We start from the raw sequence: 20,252 nt of genomic DNA, 5'->3' as shown, positions 1-20,252 counted from the left end.
CATGTGATCTCAAGCTGTCACCACCGCTGAAGTGAAGAAGAGCCACTGAGGAGCGTGATTTGTGCATGCTGAAGACAGGGCAAGAGGAAGCTGGGGGGATAAGGAGAGGAGTGGAAGCTGCTGGGAGGGGGGGTGGGCGGTGAGCTGCTGGAGATATATATGTGTATAAGGCTCACTTACTGCAGGCATTATGTGTATAAGTGGCAATACTGTGGACGTTATGTGTAAGGGACACTACTGTGTGACATACATGTATAAAGAGTACTACTGTGTAGTGTAACTTGAATTAGGGGCACTACATGCTGTGTGGGGTAATTTGAATTGGAGGTACTATTGTGTGACCACAACCTTTCATTGTGAGAACACTCCCCCTTTATAAAATGTGGGAGGTAGTATACAAATTTTGTAGTTGCAAGGGGTGCCAAAAACCTTGGCACTGGCCCGGACTCCGCCTAATGGGGAGGAGGAAGGGTGATTGGTGGGGGAAGGGAAATGAGTTCTACCACCACTTAAGGACCACTTTAAGCCCTGCTAGTGTCCTGTACATCGCTGCTCCAGACGGTGGGGTAATCTATGAAATGGCACAACGTCTTGCACAAAAAGACAAAACCAGTAAGATATCTGTGCCTATGCTTATGTCCCATTCATACAACAGATGCAGAACAGGACCTGGGATTCCGCACATTCCCCATGCATTGATCCTTGCGAACCTGATACAGTCTGCGCTGTTGGAATTATTCTCCCTCACATACATTGAAAATGACATCAGCTACCACACAGGCTTTTTAATACACACAAAGCAGGTGGCCACCAACAGTAATCTTTAGTATATCTCACATCTGGTATTGCCATCTACAATAGGTGCCGAGTCTGATTTTATTTTATTCCGTCCTTTAATATAAAGCATAGCTTTTGGGCTTGTAAAAAAAAAAAAAAAAAACGTTAAAACCAAAACATACGTTCTTTACCGAATGGATATTAAATATTATGTAAGAAAAACACAAATAAAAATAAGTGCTATATTTATTATTAAGTGCTTATTACTATTTGTCTGTGTTTCTACTCATCTGGTTCTAACCTTATTTTAATGCTCAAAAAGCTGACAATGGTTAATGTGCAAATCGTTAATGATATTTTTGGGCATATCAGCAAATGTGTACACACTATTTATCGTTCACAGTGCACGCTCCCACAGGTTGATATTGTTAATGATATCATTCAGCGTGTAGGCAATATGGCCGTCATTAAGAACTGGTTGCAATTGACCAAAACGGATAATCGCAAATTTCACCAATCTGCGCACACGAAAGAACTTAAACTGAGGTTGCATTTCACGACAAACCGGGTCGGCACCTTTCACACTGAACCCGGGATGACCCTGCATTTCTATGAGAATCTCATTGAAAATGGCCTTTTTTAGGCCCACAAAGATGAGATAATTAGAGAGAGGGGTAAAGGGAGAGCGGGCGGGCCTTTGCAGACATTGCAGGCTTTCAGGGGGTGAAATAGCACTGCAGGGGTCTGTTGTGCTACAGAGCTTGTACAGTGTCTTCCTGTATGCTGTGTGATTGTTAATGCAGACATTCTTGGCTTTCAGGGGGTTAAAAAGCACTTCTGGGGTCTGTGGTGCCACAGAACATGCACAGCGTCTCCCTGCATGCTGTATGCTGCCTCTGGGCGTGTCTGTGAGCGTCCACCACAACAGGAAGTTGCCCTACTAGAAAATCAGCATTAGCAGAGGCAACACGGGAAGGAGGCACATGTCCCTGCACCTTTCACACCAGCCAGTAGTCCTGGAAGGATACAGGAAAAATCCTGCTACCTAGAAGGGTTGACTCCCAACTACCCCCCCCCCCCCCCCCCCCCATACCACAGCACACTGACGGCCCTGGGTGGGAAGCGGGACCATCCCAAACAAAGAGTTGGGAGGTATGAACCAGTAAGATATCTGTGTCTTTCACAAACTGTGGTTAATTACGGAACCACTAAACCTAAAATTTAAGTTTTAAAATTGAGCCATGAATGTAAAATATATTGACCAAGATTATCGGACATCTTAAAGCACAAAGTTCTGCTACAAATTGATGGTGGCGTGTGGCACTCCCAACCGTCAGACTAGCAGGGGCAGTGGAAACTGAGCACCCAGCAAGCTCGCTGTTCCTAGCTCCCCACAGGTACCTTCCTCTGTCCTGACTCCTTGGAGTCCAGCCAACACAGGGATGGCCACATCGAAACCCAAGGAACAAGTTAGCAACGGCCCCATTATGAAGCCCCTCCTCTCCTGCAATTAAATAATTTTAGTGTTCTCTCGAAGCTTCTTATGCAGGGTACCGCACCCTGCCCCTTTTTAAAACCTCAAAATGCACCCTTTTTGTGTGTGGCCCAGTGCGCCCTTACGCTGCACCCCACCGTGCTGACATGCCACTGAGAACTTTCTGTGTGTGCCATAATGTGTAATGGTATAATTGTCATTACGACAGAATATGTAATGGGCATAGCTGAGTATGACAATGTTTTATTGGCGTAATCCTAGTGCAGTGTGCAATTTTTTAAGGTTTTTTTTTCTAATATAAAATGTGCCCACCTGATTGAAAAAAGTGCCCTGCCTGGTGGTCAGCACCCTGCCCTAAAAAATCCTAGAGTGAACACTATCATTTTGTGTAGACAGGAATAACTATTTGAAATACATCAATGCAAATAGAGGCGGTTAAATTTTTTTTTTAAAGTTTTTAAATATTTTTAGTCTCTAAAAATAGCAGAGACCCATAGTCTGCCTTTCATTGACGTTGGCTGCGGGTTCAGCTAGTAATTGTGCTGATAGGTTGGTGATTCATTACCTTGCTGAAATGAATAATGCCTGAAAAACCCTGCAATATCACATTCCGCCCGATCAGCAGGTATGGTAATAGAATAGTATAAATAATCTTTCTGGAGGAAATTATTGTGGCAGCATTTAGGTGCCTACCTGTGACGCTATGTGCTGAGTCCAGCAATAGAACATTGCTTAAAGCACCCACTCACTAGGGTCAATGTGCTCCAAATCTGTCGTTTCCAAATCCAAAATCTTTTTTAATTTTAAATTGTTAACAGAAATGGTTCAATTAAAGAACAAAGGGTACTTCTATATTTGCCGGGCGCCCACTAAGCAAATAGCTTAGTGGGCTATTCTGCGTAAGAAAATTTTATTTTATAGGGTGCAATGCCATTTAATTTAGTATACACCTGTCTGACATACAATAGGCAACCCCCCACTATCCACACCACCCCGAAACATGGCGAGCGCGAGCCCCGCAAGGGGCGGCGGAACACATCCTCCCGACCTTTTCATACCCCACTATCCACGTCGGCGTGGAGCTGATTTTAAATAGTGTGGAGAGCGCAGCGAGCCCCGTGAGATAACACAGATTACGTTACTTGCATTCCGCGTCCGCTCGCCACACTATATAAAATCAACTCCACGCCGACGTGAATAGTGGGGGTATGAAAAGGTCGGGAGGACACGTTCCGCCACCGCTCACCACGCTTTGGGGTGGTGTGGATAGTGGGGGTGCCTAAATCACATTGTATGTCATACAAGTGTATAGTACATTAAATGGCATCGCACCCTATAAATTGCATACGATTTTAAGTGCGGTCTCATCGCACCGCTCAAGGACAGAGAGCAGTGAATAAATTACATAGGAAAATCGCATCGCATGCAGAAAATTGCATGCAATGCGATTTCCCTACGTGCCGTACATATGCTAAAGTCATTTAAAAAAAAAAAGCTAGTTTTCAAAAATGTTGTTTAGAATTTTAATTTAATTCGTTGATCTACATTTCTTATAATGGTTATAGGGAGTGATTCTGGTTGGTTGACAAAACCAGGCTGCACTGCAAGTAGCAGACTAGTTTTCAAAGCTTTTGCTTGGAGCAGGCGCACAAGTGTAACGTGTGCAGAGAGAGTTACATTTTGGTCAGTTATTTTGTTGCTGTGCAGGGTAAATACTGGCTGCTTTATTCTTACGCTGCAATTTACAATTTTAGTTTAAACACACCCCACCCAAATGTAACTCTCTCTGCACAGGTTACATCTGCCCCACCTGCAGTGCAGTATGGTTTTGTCCATTACAGAAGGAGTTTGCTTTTGCAAATCAGCCCCATCATTTTTTACTTTCATTCAAATCTTGTCGATATTTATAAGGATATGGGTCATCCAGTCGACAAGAATTGGGTTGACCACTGAAGGTCGACATGGCTTGGGTCAACACTTAAAATAAGTCGACATGGCGAAGGAGGACAGCATGCATTGGGCTGACAATAGGAAGGTCGACATGAGTTTTGCAAATTTTTGTTCCTGGTTGTCGACAAGGACACCGTCCACTCGCCATGCTTCGGGTACGGTGCCTCACTACACTATAGTATTCTCCCACCATGTCGTAGCGGATGGTAGGGTCGGAAATACCGCGTGTCGGCTAAAATTAATTGGGAAAACCTCATGTTGACCTTTTGACTGTAGGCATTCCCATTGTCGACATAATGCTTGTGTCGACCTTAGCCATGTCCACTTATTTCATGCATCAACCTAAGCTATGTAGACCTTCAGCGTCGACCCAATTAATGTCGGCCTGCATGGTATCCCATTTATAAATAGTCATCAGTATTATTATTTGAGTGTTATATTACTGTCATTGCGGCATTTATATAGAGAGGAGAGATCTCTGTAAGAAGACACTGCGTGGAAAATTATTTCAGTTCCAAAATCGCTCATTTATGCCTTGTTAACGTTATTCGGTAAATCGTTCTCAATCAGATTTATTTGATATAAAATAGATTTAATGTTGAGAGCTTGATGCCATATCATTCAAGATAACTTAACAAAATCTGCAACAATTACAAGAGAACCGTTGCGGCATTACTGGTACTTCCCTGATGATTAACTTTAACATCTGCAGGATTTTTATTGAAAATGTAGGAAGGAAATAATGTGACATCCGTTACTGGATAGCTTATTAGATGGCAGTAGCAAGTTTTCCAGACCACCTAGAACTCTGCAGTGTAAAACAGACTTGGGGGGTATTCAATCCCCGCTGCTATTTCCAACGGGGGAAATAGCCGTGGGCGCCTATTCAACATGGTCTTGCCCAACAGCATCGAAGCGGCAGATCGACAGAACAGGCCCGACTTTAAAAGCTGTCGGGCCCGTTTTGACGATAACGGCCGTGAACTGTCACGATCACGGCCAAATCTGGACAATCCACAGTCGTTTACACGGACACGCCCTCTTTTCGTCGATTGACAGGCAAGACATTTGAATACCGCCTGGCGATATGCGGTCAAGCAAAACGAAAACGGGCCAGGGTAACAGCTGTTGGGACGGATCAACGGTCGCGACCCGGGATTGAACACACTCCCTATTTCTATCTATTTAGATTTAAACCAGAAAAAAATCGTTCAATGGCGAGGCCCAATGTTTGAGACCACTTTTTTTTAAAGATACACCTATATGATTCTGAGGTTAATGCTTAAATAGTAAATAATATATGTGAAGTGAAAAACACTAGACACGTTGATGTAAATTTACTTAAAGGTGCCCATACACGTACCGATTTCCCGGTACTTTTTGTGCTAAATCGCATCGCATGCGTAGTGCAAGCGGTGTGCGTGCGATGCAATACGATGCGATCAAAAGACAGTACAAAAAGTATGTGCAGCACATACTTTTTGTACTGTGCGATGATATGCCAGTGGGAGCGCGCATCTCATCGCGCCGGGAAAATCGGTGCGTGTATGGGCACCTTGAGTGTCTAGAAATGGTGATTATGGCCACAGAAACCAATCACATTCTTTCTATCATTTCCTAGGATGAAATAGAGCAACAATAGACAGATTCTGGTTGCTATGGGCAACATCCACTCTTTTCATTTTTAGAAGTGTTAGTAAATGTTTTATATTAAGTTTTGGTCAGTTTAGACTGGAGTAAAGAAAATAATATAATAATTTACCAACAGGAAGAACTAAAAGAGGAGAGTCCTTTTCGATAACTAACGTACAAAAAATAAATAAAAAAAAACTGAAATAAAATTCTCCTGGAGAAAACTAAAATCGAGAAGAAAAAGGTTTTTTACAGAAATCCCAGATTCCAAATCAGTGTGAGGGGAAATGAATCGTTCCCTTTACAATTAAAAGGACACTTGAGCCTCAAGGATATGAGGTGTTATGACTGAAAACTTCATGTGAATACAAAATCGCAAGATTGTTAAAATATTTGCACTCATGGCATAATTGGAAGAAAATTAGGCCACAGGGATTTAGAGGCAACGAGAGGGGGAAAAAAAAAAAAAAGATTCTGATATTTTTAACGCATTTATGGGGGGTCAGTGTCAGCTAATTCTGAGCAGGGAGCTGGATTTTTTCGACACAATCATTTGATTATCTGAAAACAAAATTAACCCGTGGCCTTTGACTTCTCGCAGATTAAAAGTCAAACCCAAATTAACCTGTTTCAAATGAAATGAGTAACTCAGCGTTGTGACCCTGACTACCTAAACCAGGCTCCCTCCGCACAGAGAAGCACGGAAAAGAGACTTCGAGGAACAAGACCCTTAAAACAATATTTTATAAGGGAATACATCCTACTCTCTATAGTGCCAGGGGTAAACTATGACCCGCTGGAACAGCAAGCTTCTAGGACTGTTCCTGTGTTAGTATATCTAGGCGTACATACAGCCTGTGAGCTTAGGACGCCCTGGCATGTCAATGTAGTTATTAAGCAGGTTCATTAGTTATGCAGTCAGCCCTGAGGCAGAAAGTTACGGGTCTTGCAAATTACAGTTATTCCAGCGTTCCAGCTTCGCAACCTTTAGACTAGCAGAAATGAAGGGAAGGCATTCATAGGCAACACCTCCAGCATTTTCCGAATTATGCACAGAAAAATAGGCTGGTGTCTTTCCACACCTGCAGAGCCCAACTGCATAAACATGTGTATGTATGCACAGGATTGTCTCTGCACATTAAGATACAATATCCATTTTGCATGCTTTGATTGGAACACTTCAGCAGAATTTGGACGGAGTACCTTTCCCGTTTCCCGTTTCCTGCTTATTCTACCGCTATCCGCACTGCGCAGCGCAAAACTTGCCGAGATACCGTATTTTATTCTGCTGCGGTGCCGGCCGGTGTTTGGTCGAGGGGTGGCGTTTACCGGTTTGCTATGCTGCGAACGCACGCAGCCTAGCGAACGTGGCCGAATTGGGCCCATCATTTTGCACATTTTTTTATTTGAATTTATATAACAAATGTTTGCATATCTTTAACAGGGATGTTGGCACTCAAAGGGTTAATACGATACAATATAAATGTGTGGGATACATATGATTTCCCTGCTGTGAAAACAGGGGCTCCGTATATACCTTACCCTCTTCCCACCACTCCCCACTAGTGCCTAAACCTAACCCCAATGGTGATGGTCAATACATGAAAAAGTTAACTTTATATTACCTTACTGTGAAGTCCGAGTGGGAACAGTAAAGTGTGCAGAGTGCAGTAGTGGTGAGATGACTTCCACCAAGTATGGTGAGCTGGGTCGCTCCCGGGATTTTGTACCTGGCTCCAACCCCAGATGTGACCCCTTATTTATTAACAGTTTCTTATATAGCGCACACATATTCCGCAGCACTTTACAGAGGATATATGAACAGTCCCTGCCCCCGTGGAGCTTACAATCTATATTCCCTACCACATGTACATGCACACAGATATTCTAGGGTTCATTGCTTGGGAGCCAATTAGCTGACCAGTATATTTTTGGATTGTGGGAGGAAACCGGAGTACCCGGAGGAAAACCACTCGATTTATGGGGAGAATATACAAACTCCGCACAGTTAGGGCCATGGTGGGAATGGAACCCATGACCTCAGCGCTGTGAGGCAGTAATGCTAACCATTACACCATCCGTACTGACACTAGAGTTCCCATCCGGCATAACGCCGGATGGGAGACATCACTCGAGGCGGGTCCTGAGCTGGCGCTGGGAGATGACAGCATTCTCCCAATGCCGGCTATTGCATTGCAGGGAACGGGTTCAGGGTCTCATCGACCCGGGTTACATGTTTACACAGCAACGCGAGCCAGGTTGAATCTTTGTTCAACCCTGCTCGCTACCTGGGTTGAAATGCCGGGTTATTTAGGCTAGTGGAAAAGAGGTATAGGTTGTAGTCCGTGTCATTAAATATACGAATTGACACACAAAAAATATGAAACACTCTTGTTGATCTTTTCATACAGTATGTTCACCTTTTCATTGCTGACCTAATTATATAACACACCCGCATAATTTACTGAACTTATTACACTATATGGGCTATATTAGAATTAATGCTTTCAGGGAACTGTGCCACCCCCATACAATATACCCTCCATATAATTTGAAAAGCAAATTATCGGATTTCCTAAAAATATCTGCAGTATCTCCCATGTCCCCATCATTGCGCTAGCAGGGAGACATTTTGTTGTGGTTCAGAAGACATTAAGTCCTATATTATATTCAATCAAATACCCTTGTCATTGTTGATACATGTCAATGAAAAGTTTATACCAATGAAACATTCCTACACATGTATGATTGATACCATATACATCTAATTGCTAGTATTTTTCTTCTTTAAACATCTGATGGAAGTTATTTGCATGAAATGACTTACATCCCAGGAGCCTTATAAACATGCAACATAACAAGCTGTAGAACAAATTGACAGACTTGACACAGCTCCCATACATCTGTAGAAAGGTGCCCCGTGTTGGATTGGAGCCCTGTGTGGGACACCAAGATCATTGCCGAGGCTGTGTTTATGATAGCAGGTCAGAAAGCCATGCAAATCGCACAAGACATGGGAGATGCACCCGGCCAGTGCTGGAGAAAGTAACGCGGTAAAGAATATCTCAATTCCTCATCTGTTGGGCAATTGAATTTCATTGTAGGAGGAGCACAGTCCCCCAGCAGCACAGAGTATATCAGGAGATGAGTGATGCGCCAGAGAGAACAGGGCTGCGTGTAACAGGGGCAGCGACATGATGTGAGGAGGGGAATGGGGGCAGCAGAAAGCCACAGACTGAGAGTTATATAGTGGGAGGAGCAGGGTCCCCAGCAGCACAGAGTATATCAGGAGATGAGTGGTGTGTCAGTGAGGGCAGGGCTGCATGTGACAGGGGCAGTGACATGATGTGAGGAGGGGAATGGGGGCAGCAGGAAGCCACAGACTGAGAGTTATATAGTGGGAGGAGCAGGCTCCCCAGCAGCACAGAGTATATCAGGAGATGAGTGATATGTTAATGAGGACAGGGATTCATGTGACAGAGGCAGTGACATGATGTGAGGAGGGCAATGGAGGCAGCAGGAAGCCACAGACTGAGAGTTATATAGTGGGAGGAGCAGGTCCCCAGCAGCACAGAGTATATCAGGAGATGAGTGGTGTGTCAGTGAGGGCAGGGCTGCATGTGACAGGGGCAGTGACACGATGTTAGGAGGGGAATGGAGGCAGCAGGAACAAACAGAGAATTATGAGTGGGAGGAGCAGGGTCCCCAGCAGCACAGAGTATATCAGGAGATGGGTGATATGTTAATGAGGACAGGGATTCATGTGACAGAGGCAGTGACATGATGTGAGGAGGGCAATGGAGGCAGCAGGAAGCCACAGACTGAGAGTTATATAGTGGGAGGAGCAGGTCCCCAGCAGCACAGAGTATATCAGGAGATGAGTGGTGTGTCAGTGAGGGCAGGGCTGCATGTGACAGGGGCAGTGACATGATGTGAGGAGGAGAATGGAGGAAGCCATAGACAGAGTTATATAGAGGAATGAGCAGGGTCCCCAGCAGCACAGAGTATATCAGGAGATGAGTGATGTGTCAGTGAGGACAGGGCTGCATGTGACAGGGGCAGTGACATTATGTACAGAGGGGAATGGAGGCAGCAGGAAGCCACAGACTGAGAGTTATAAAGTGGGAGCAGCATTGTCTCCAGCAGCACAGAGTATATCAGGAGCTGAGTGGTATGTTAGTGAGAACATTACTGCATGTGACAGGGGCAATGATATGATATGAGGAGAGGAATGGAGGCAAAAAGACATTACGGACACAGTTATACAATGGAATCAGCAGGTTCCTCTACCAAAGGGATGTGAGCCTCCTGTCAAATTTAAGCTTGAAGATTGCTGCATGTCTGTATAAGACAGATTTCCGGAATCCAGCTATATATAACAATGCAGTGTTCATAATTACAGGAATAACGAAGCATCGCATTCAGCTCCTGATGCTACGGAAACATAACACCAAGACAATGAGAAACTTCTGCAGGGAGACATAAAAAGCAATTAGGAGCGTGTCACGTTGGAGTTACTCATCAGTTTAGTGACTGTTCATAATGATGTGTCAAACCGCAAAGTGTAGCCAAAAAGGGCGGCAGATTCTGGATGCTCGCTGGCTCTATGCTGCCTCCCTACACACAATCACGCAGCCAAAAAAACAAAAATAAATCCAAACCAACCAAACAGAACATAAAAAAATACATATATATAAGAAAAATCAATGTAACAGAGGGAAAAAAAATGGGATGGAACTAATTTAATGGCTGGGTGACCTCACAGTAGAGAAACAGCCGGAGTCTTATAAGAGTCAGTGTGTATATGTTTCCACCCGGCCTGGTAAGATGCCAGTCAAGTCTCCGAGTCAAACAACAGGTGGAAGCGATTAGTCCTGTCATAGAAAGTTTGAAAAATGGATTCTAGGCCCGAGCTGACTAAATTGAATTTGACAGTGTTGTCCTAGAAATTCAGAGAAAAGGAGGGAAAAAAAATCTATAGTTTAATTTGGAATCCCTTGATTATTCATTAGATCTCCAGATGGTTTCTGTTGATGTTTTACATATTAATATATACGTTGTGTTATTGTTGGCCGGGTCGGACTTGTTCTGCGGTTAGGACCGGCGTACACTTCTTAGTGTCCTCATTAGTAGATAGACAAAAAGCAGACTATATATGGCATACAACTGGGGGAGCCGGTCGTATGATGAATGCATTAGATGGTCCCTCATTCACACATAATAGTCCAAGGGAGAACTTTATGAGTCTCTTACGTAAGTGATACAACAATTGAGACTGCTTGTTACGTCAGCCGGTACAGGCCCCAGATGACAGCCCTCGCTTTTATTTGTGCTTATTTAAGGATAAGGGACTCTTTTTTATTTTTATTGACAGTGATCAAATTTATGGGTCCCCCGATATCGGAGTAAAGGGGAAATTTCAGGGCATTATCTAAGCAATTTCACTAGGATCGCTTAGAAAATGCCTCCAACATCGCTCTGTGTGTAGGGGCCATAGTGATGTGTGGCCCCACACGTGATCACCCGGCAATTAATATCCAGCTTGCTGGATAAATCTAGTTAATAGCCGGTCAGGGATATTGTTCTCACTGGGGAACACTGGCCCTGACATATCGCAGCGCTGTGTGCTGAGCGATCTACATAGCTCAGCAGTGTCGCCCCGTGTGTAGGCCCCTTAAGAATAACCTACAGATTATATAAACTCTGGAGGGCCTGGGGTAATGAAAAAGTCGGAGGACGCGTTCTGCCGCCGCTCGCCATGCTTCGGGGTGGCGTGGATAGTGAACCTATTTTTGGGACATACAATCATATTATTGTATACCTAATGTCATGGAATAGCACCCCAGAAAATCGCATGCGATCAAAAAATCACATGCGATTTTGCAGGAGGTGCGATGCCATGCAATGAGATGGCCCTGGGGACAGAACAGCAGTGAATACATTAACTTTAAAATTGCATCGCATGCGATAAAAATTGCATGCGATGCAATGCGATTTTTCGAACGCAGAATAGCCCTCTACGCAATTAACATAGTGGGTGCCGTGCTAGGAAACAAGTACCAGTTGCTGTTTTGTTTTTAAAGCGGCAATCATTACAGGGCATGGTTTTGCCTTGTAAATGATTGCCACTTTAAAAAAATGTACAAGTTTGGTTGGCATTTGGCACCTCCGGCAAACTCGGGGGCTTTTGCATGATCTGACATGGGGCAGTCATTGAAAGACTAAAGCTGCCCATACACGGTCCATTTAACGGATCCGTTTGGGACTTAAATAGCACGCATTGCATCGCATGCCTTGTGCATGCAATGCGATCTGATGCGATGTGTAGCTAGTACAAAAAGTATGTGCAGCACATACTTTTTGTACCGTACTATGTGATGCGCGGAATGTGTCAAAGTCGACATGGACACCGTCTAAGTGTACTGCAGTGTTCACCATGCTTCGAGCACACTATTCTATTCTCTCTCTCCACGTCGTAGTGGACAGAGCATGAAATACCGCCTGTTGGCATAAAAAAAAAAAAGTGAAAAACCCCATGTTGACCTTTTGACTGTGAACCCAGCCATTGTCGACCCAATGCTTGTGTCAACCGTTAAACCATGTAGACGTTAGGCATGTCAACTTATTTCAGGTGTCGACCTTCAGTGGTCAACCATACAAACAGTAACTGGAACTTCATAGTAATTACAAATGAGTTAAATGTTTAAATCAGCAATTTTATTTCTTCATTATAAGCGCATAAAAGTTATATTTTTAAAGTTAATAGTTATAACAGGCAAATAAAAGAAAATAAACTAAATATAAGTATGTATAAGAATTGATGACTGCTTGTGTCCCATAAATATTGAGCACTTACATATCTTATACGTACATACTGACTGCACTTTAGTAAATATAAGCCTTATAGAGGGCAAAGCTTTCACACGTATGTCATCTCTAGTGTTACAGAAATCTGAAAACGTATTATACACCACGGGCAGAAAAAGTGTTCCACAGCCAAATAAAAACAATATTAGCCGAGCACAAGAAGTCTAAAGTCATAAATCTGCTGGTAACCAGCATAGACCTATGGGGTAGATGTATGAAGCAGTGATAATGGAGGAGAAGTGATAAAGTGCCACATATACGGCGTCTCTAAATTCTAAGGCCATCCTCGGAAGGTACCTGGTTGATCCTGCCAGCAGCATAGACTTGTCTAACACATAAAGACATGCTTTTATAAGTACGCACTGACAGTACATTGATGACACACATTGATTCGGACGGATGCGTATTTCGGACAGGAACCGAGTGTTCTTAGCCCCGTCTACCGTACGGATCGCTCACACCGTCCGAGTGAACGGACCGCGAGTGGATGTTTCATGTGAACACCACCCCCATCTGTGGGAACCTCCCCCATCCTCCAGACCACTCGGACATTTTTCCGTATGAAAGCAGGGATATGGGCGGGCAGCTGGCATCCGGCTATGTCAGCTGTCTGCCCCCCTGTGTCACGGCCGCATTACCATATGTAAACCCAGCGTTTTCATGGGAACGCCCATGACACGCGGGGCATACGCATATGGTAATGAGCCCAAACAGCCCTTCACCCCCCTCTCCAGCCCCTGCCCAGATGGTTCCGTACGATCATTTTCTGCACGGACCTCACGCCGTGTTCATACGTGTGAGGCGTTCGCACATGCGCAGATAAACCTCTGCACATGCGCAAACACCAAACATCGGCCGTCCGACCGCACTCTGAGCCATCCGACTCAATCAGAATAAGGGCCATAGAGAGGCATATCCGCACTTTGAGCACTAAGGGGCCAAATTACCATAGGATCGCACTGGGTGTATCTACCGCCCAGGATTGCATTGTAACATGCGATCCTATAGGTGGGGCGAATGTCCCTGCAGACGCAGAGCGTGTCCGTGCGATTTGATGTACCGGGTGCGCATGTGCAGGTAACGTTGACCCCAGCTGACCCTACTGCTCCATCGGTAGTGCAGTCTGTAGCCCATAAGCTACAATGGGCTACCACCATTTCATAATGGCGGTAGCCCCAGGACCCGATGCGATGCTGCCTGATATTGATACATCAGGCCGCATCTCATCCCCCATAGCAACATATGGGGGATGCAGCTGCCGGTGAGGCAGGATGGATCGCAGCAGGTATCAGAGATTCCTGCTGTGGTTCCTCCTACTTATAATCAGGGGATACTTAATATTTGCGGTTAACCTTCGAAAACACCTCTAGAACAAACAGAAGGTTCATATTTAGAACACATGGTGGATGGCCATTGACAGCAAGAAGATATCCTTCATTGGGGAATCGTACAGTAACATTTCACCACGTGCGCCGCTCCGCAATCTGCTTTACAAGTATATAGCAGTAGCATTATATGTGCCGGACAAGTAAGAACAAGACCGGTCTACCACATACCCTTCCAGGAGGTGAAACGTAGAGGTGGTGATGTCCGCATACAGCACAGTCCTGCCCAGCTTCTTGGTGCACAGGTTCTCTCTATACATCTCCAGGCTGAAGTCATCAGACACAAAGCAATGTTCTCCATCAATGAGGGGAGCTAGAGATGGGGTGATGTCCATGTCATGGTGGGGGGTCTCACAGAGCTTCAGAGACATCGTGCTGGATTTTATTACACCCTTATCGTTTGTCTGTGATTTAATCCACTGGAGAGCAACATCATGGGTCTCCTATAGGGAAAGACAAACAGTACCTGTTACCTGGTGCATTATTAGGCGATGCTACATTATGCCGTTGTGAAGTTGGTTATAAAATGCAATTGTGAAGCTTATACACACGCACACACACAAGCACACGCACACAGCATCAGCCCCTGTTAATGTTAGATCTCCATTATCAGACGGCGGACGTAGTGACGGTCGTTTCGCCTGTAGATTTTCTACATTTAAAAAATATTCCAAAATGTACAATAATTTTTTGTATTTGGTAGGAAACTGGAGTACCCGGAGGAAACACACTTGAGCACAAAACGAATATACAAACTCCATGTAGTTATGACTATGGTGGGAATCGAAACCCATGACCTCAGTGCTGGGAGGCTGTAATGCTAACCATTACACCGTTTGTACTGCCCGGTATAGAACAATAGGTATACAAATGGAACCTACAATCATTGGGGGGGGGGGGGGGGGGGGGGGGACAATGATAATGTCCCTATTAAACATATAAGAAATATATTACTTACAGAATCACCGTACCTATTATATCAGGTTATTAAAGTGGTTGCCAACTTATTTGTTGGTGTACTCCAATGGTGTAAACCTGTTCATGCATCAGCCATTGCCTTGTCGGACGTTTTCTTGCGTCGACCTTTTGTCTTTGTCAACCTTGTGTCGGCTGGCCATACAGTTCCGGATGTAGTGCCGCCCGAGTTTGGCAGCTATGCGAGATGCCGGCAGAACTCTGACCTTATTTTAAAGGGGCAATCACTTACAGGGCATGGTTTTGCCTTGTAAGTGATTGCCCCTTTAAAAAAGCTCCACGTTCGTCCAGAATTCCACACAGCCACCGAACTCGGTCGGCACTACATCCGGCACAAGGATGACATAGACAAAAGATAACATGGCAATGGTCGGTCGACGCATGAACAGGTTTACACATGGTGTCAACCTATTGACCTATCAGCCGGATACCGTTTCCAGACCTATGTGTTTTTCGGCAAATTTGGTCTCCTAGGGCCAAGGATTCTACTTAAACAGAAAGTGCAGGCTACCATGGCTAACTGGTTACCACCTTAAGTCTCTGCTGTCCTTCCATACTGTATGCTGTAGAAACAGAAATGTAAAGAGAATTGATACAATACAACAGTATTATACAGGCCGTGGTCTGTGGTTGACGATATTATTTTGCCTAGGCCATACATACATACATACATACATACACCCATGTAAGTAGCAGCAGAGTCTCTGGGTCCTCTATATAAGTGTTAGCCACTAGGGTAGTACGGACGGTGTAATGGTTAGCGTTACGGCCTCACAGCGCTGAGGTCATGGGTTCCATTCCCACCATGGCTCTAACTGTGCGGAGTTTGTATATTCTCTCAGTTCTTGCGTGGGTTTCCTCCGGGTACTCCGGTTTCCTCCCACAATCCAAAAATATACTCATAGGTTAATTGGCTTCCAACAAAATTAACCCTCTGTGTGTGCGTGTACATGTGATAGGGAATATAGACTGTAAGCTCCTCTGGGGCAGGGACTGATGTGAATGTTCAAATATTCTCTGTAAAGCGCTGCGGAATATGTGTGCGCTATATAAGAAACTGGTAATAAATAAATAGGGTGATGTCACTATGAGCCTTACAGGGACATAGATTAGTCAGGTGATTAAGATACCATCAAATCAGAAAATCACTGTTCTGCTAGATGTCCAAACGATTCACAGGACTGTTCAGCACCTGGAGCTGACCCCTTCCCAAAGCCCATCCACCCGCATAAAGCCAGAGTCTACTGTACTCAGAGAAGAGAGGGCCCAAGTGGAGTGGATTCTATTACCTTCTAGAACACTGACGGCTAACCATTGACACTCCAGCTGTTGTTGAACTACACATCCCAGCATGCCCTGCATCACTTTTAGCATGGCCAAATAGTAAAACTATAGCAGGGCATGCTGGGATGTGTTGTTCAACCTTGTCAAGGTTAGCCACAACTGTTCTAGAACATAGGTTCTTAAACTCGGTCCTCAGGACCCCACACAGTGCATGGTTTGCAGGTCTCCTTAACGAATCACAGGTGAAATAATTAGCTCCCCCTGTGTCAGTCATTAATGAGTGAACCTGCCGGGTGACCTGGAAAACGTGAACTGTGTGGGGTCCTGAGGACCAAGTTTGAGAACCACTGTTCTAGAAGGTGCTATGGGAGACATCCCATCTTCAATAAAATTCCCATCTTACAGTAGTAAACTGACCTCTAACGCTGCCTACACATGGGGAGATGTGGGGAGATGAGCGTTCTGAGCAATGCTAGATCGGTGAGAACACTGGCCCTGCCCAGCGACCAACTAGATTTATCCAGCGCGATCGCTATGCCCCTACACACAGAGCAATGTCGGGGCATTGTATAAGTTACGTGTGTAGGGCCTAAAAGTGTCATTTACGAGCCCTAATCTGAATCCTGTCTATCGTCTATGGAAAGCGCTGAATCCTGCAGTCTGGTGAAGGTGTGGAAGGGTCACTGGGGCAGATGTATTAAGCCTGGAGAACAGATCAAGTGGAAGGAGATTACGCACCAGCCAATCAACTCTCAACTGTCATTTTTCAAAAACAGCTGATTGGCTGGTGCGCTATCTCCTTCCACTTGATCTGTTCTCCAGGCTTAATACATCTGCCCCAGTGACCCTTCCACACCTTTGCCAGACTGCAAGATTCAGCGCTTTCCATAGATGTTAGACCGGAATCAGATTAGGGCTCCTAAATGGCACTTATAGGGGCTACACACATAGCTTATAAAATGCCCCTACATTGATCTGTGTGTAGGGGCATATCGATCACGTTGGATAAATCTAGTTGGTCGCTGGCCAGGGCCTGTGTTCCCACGGACATCTCCCCATGTGTAGGCAGCGTTAGAGGCCCGTTTACTACTGTAAGATGGGATGTCTCCCATAGCACCTTCTTGAACAGTGGCTAATTGGCTGGTGCGCTATCTCCTTCCACTTTATCTCTTCACCAGGCTTAATACATCTGCCCCACTAACGGTTGCAGAAATCGTTTGATAGCAGTGATTGCCCCAACAGGTTGTTAGCTTAACCCTTTGAGTGCAAAGATCTCTGTTAGAGATGTATAAAATAGCCCCTAAAAATTCAAATAAACAATGTTGTGTGAATAAAAAGATTATATTTCCTATATAAGGTAACATTATCTGATTTCTAGTAACTATGGGATAAATAATTACTTTTGTCACTTTCAACTGCAAATAAAAATATGGGATCTTCTTTTGCGGAAACTAAATATAAAAAATAAAAGGATAAATAATAATATAAATAACGAATATATAGGTGATCCGTAAATCAGAGAGCTAGTATTGACGGTAATCGTGTCCCTTGCTCTCCCTGTGTGTGTCGCACGTCCGTGTCTCAGATACTATGACTATGGTATAAGATAGGAACGCACGCCGTACAATCCTCCCGACAAGACGCTGGTGTAGAGTGATGTGACACAAATGTACATGATGCAGATTTCCGTGCTGAAGCCCAGAGCCGGAATGAGAAGCATGACCTGTGAATGGACGGGCCCGGGAGCCGCATGCCGTTTCCTCCTTCATGGATAGTAAAAGCCAGGTATCCAACTGGCAGAAAACCATATGTCTGCATCACATCAGCCCCTGTCATGGTCCCATCAATGTGCGGTTTATCTCAATCCCACACTGTATTCTGTATCTAACCTCTCATTTCATTCTGGCTGTGCCGTTATATCAAATGTGATCATCGCTCAGGAAATATAACCTGGGCGTCTGCGGACGCGGGTCCTGATTTACAGATGCTATATATATATTACACACACACACACAGGTTGAGTGAGTATCCCTTATCCCGAAAACCGTAGACTTTCAGAATATTTCTGGGGGATTTTGTCTTTGCCCTCCACACCTTTTTTTATGCTCACCTCGTCCCCTGGTGTCCACGGCGGCCATTGGATTCGTTTTCATTGGCATCCCTGGTCCCAAGGATGCATTGATGTCACCGGAACACCCACACACATGTGCAATGCATCCTTGGGACCAGGGATGCAGCTGAAGACTGATCCAATAGTCTCCATGGACATCGGGGGACCAGGTGAGTATGTAAGGAAAAAAAAAATCTGGAATAATCCCTTGTGGTCCTAAGCATTTCGGATAAGGGATACTAAACCTGTATATAGAAGGAGAATATAGAAGTGTGATCAACCTAGAGCGTAATTATTCCTTCATATGGGAATAAAAATGACACTTAAAAATAAATCACAGAATTTTATTTTCACGTAAACATTTCCAAAATACAATAAAAACCCTAATTTCCACAGGATATTTCACAGACATTATTTCGCAATCATATGTGCTCTTTCATAGGTTTAGATCGAATATACAGATAGGTAGAAGAAAAAACCCTACGCGTTTCGTCCTCAGGACTTCATCAGGGATAAATCGGTGGATAAAGATTTTGCATAGAATTTATATAGCTAGGTTCCACCATTGACATTAAGCGGAATCAATCATCAGTCGATCTTATAGATATCACTCCAAGTTGTTGATCTCATTTGCAAAAATTCCACTAAAGGCCCCCATACATTAGGCCTGACTTTTCCGGACAAGTTGGACCCGATTTCCCGATTAGGCACTTGATGTGCCTAGTTTTGCATGTGATAAATTGCAGCCGCAGTGGCTGCCCCTTCATGTGTATTCTGGCTCCCTGTGCCCAGCTCTCCGTGACCACCACCCCCCACCCCGGCTCCCTCTGCCTGTATGGGCTTTTATTTTATAAGTTTGCCCGGCTCCCCCCGCAGGCTTTGGGGCGTCTGGAGTGTCGCCCCCCCCCCCCTAAAAAGCACCCGCGATGTGCACGCGGATGGCTGCACATAACATTTATCTTATGTCCAACCTCTGACTCCGTTGCGCACGGGACCGCACATCAGATCGGATATCAAACACATTTGATTTTGCCCGATATCACGGTCCGATCTGTCAGGGCCCAAATTGCATAGTGTATAGATACATAGATTGACAGTGTGTGGACCCAAATATTCCATGCCTCACATACTCAAAGAATCACATACATACTATATATATATATATATATATATATATATATATATATATATATATATATATATATATATATACACACACATACATACATACATACATACATACATACACAATAAATATATATATTTTATACTGTATCTATTATTGGCTCCCCAAAACAACATAAAGCAGCAATCATTTGGGAGACCTGCTGAGTATCGGGTAGTGGTATTACACTGCGCAGGGAGAAGTGGTCGGTTTAATGATCTATTTAGTCAGGTGCGGTGATATGGCTAAATATTAGCCCGAGGGCAGAACACGGTGACCTCCGGGGCAAGTAGGGAACTACAAATTATTATTCCACAGGACTAATGCAAATATTATGGTTCACACATAATGCTACTCTTTTCAGAGAGTGCTGTGACCACACAGGTGACTCCTGACATAGACAGGGAAACCGAACAGCCTCCCACTGTATACCGCCAGGCAGTTTATTCACATTCACTTTCAAAAACATTTATGTAACACTTCCCAGCCGCACATACAAGGAGAAGCGGCTCCTAATGCGGAACATTGCTGGGCGGGCTCAGAATTCAAATTTAAAACAGAAATAAAATCAAAAAACAACAAAAAACAATAAGGGCACCGACAGGTCAAAAA

The 20,252-nt window shown here is 44.4% G+C and overlaps 1 protein-coding gene across 5 annotated transcripts in view; it reads right to left on the bottom strand.

The window, feature by feature from the left end:
* The window catches only part of HLCS (holocarboxylase synthetase), a 161,556-nt gene that overhangs the window by 78,540 nt on the left and 62,764 nt on the right, over positions 1–20,252 (bottom strand). For all 5 annotated transcript variants that reach the window (XM_083171726.1, XM_083171730.1, XM_083171728.1 and 2 more), the window contains one exon: positions 14,278–14,549. In XM_083171726.1, the coding sequence (XP_083027852.1) occupies positions 14,278–14,549 (272 nt within the window). The remainder of the gene's footprint in view (positions 1–14,277; positions 14,550–20,252) is intronic.

Source organism: Crinia signifera, chromosome 2 (assembly GCF_055691185.1).
Source record: "Crinia signifera chromosome 2, ASM5569118v1, whole genome shotgun sequence".
In the NCBI taxonomy this organism is placed as follows: domain Eukaryota; kingdom Metazoa; phylum Chordata; class Amphibia; order Anura; family Myobatrachidae; genus Crinia; species Crinia signifera.
Note: the sequence above shows the minus strand (reverse complement) of the source record. Positions and strands in the feature narration are given on the sequence as shown.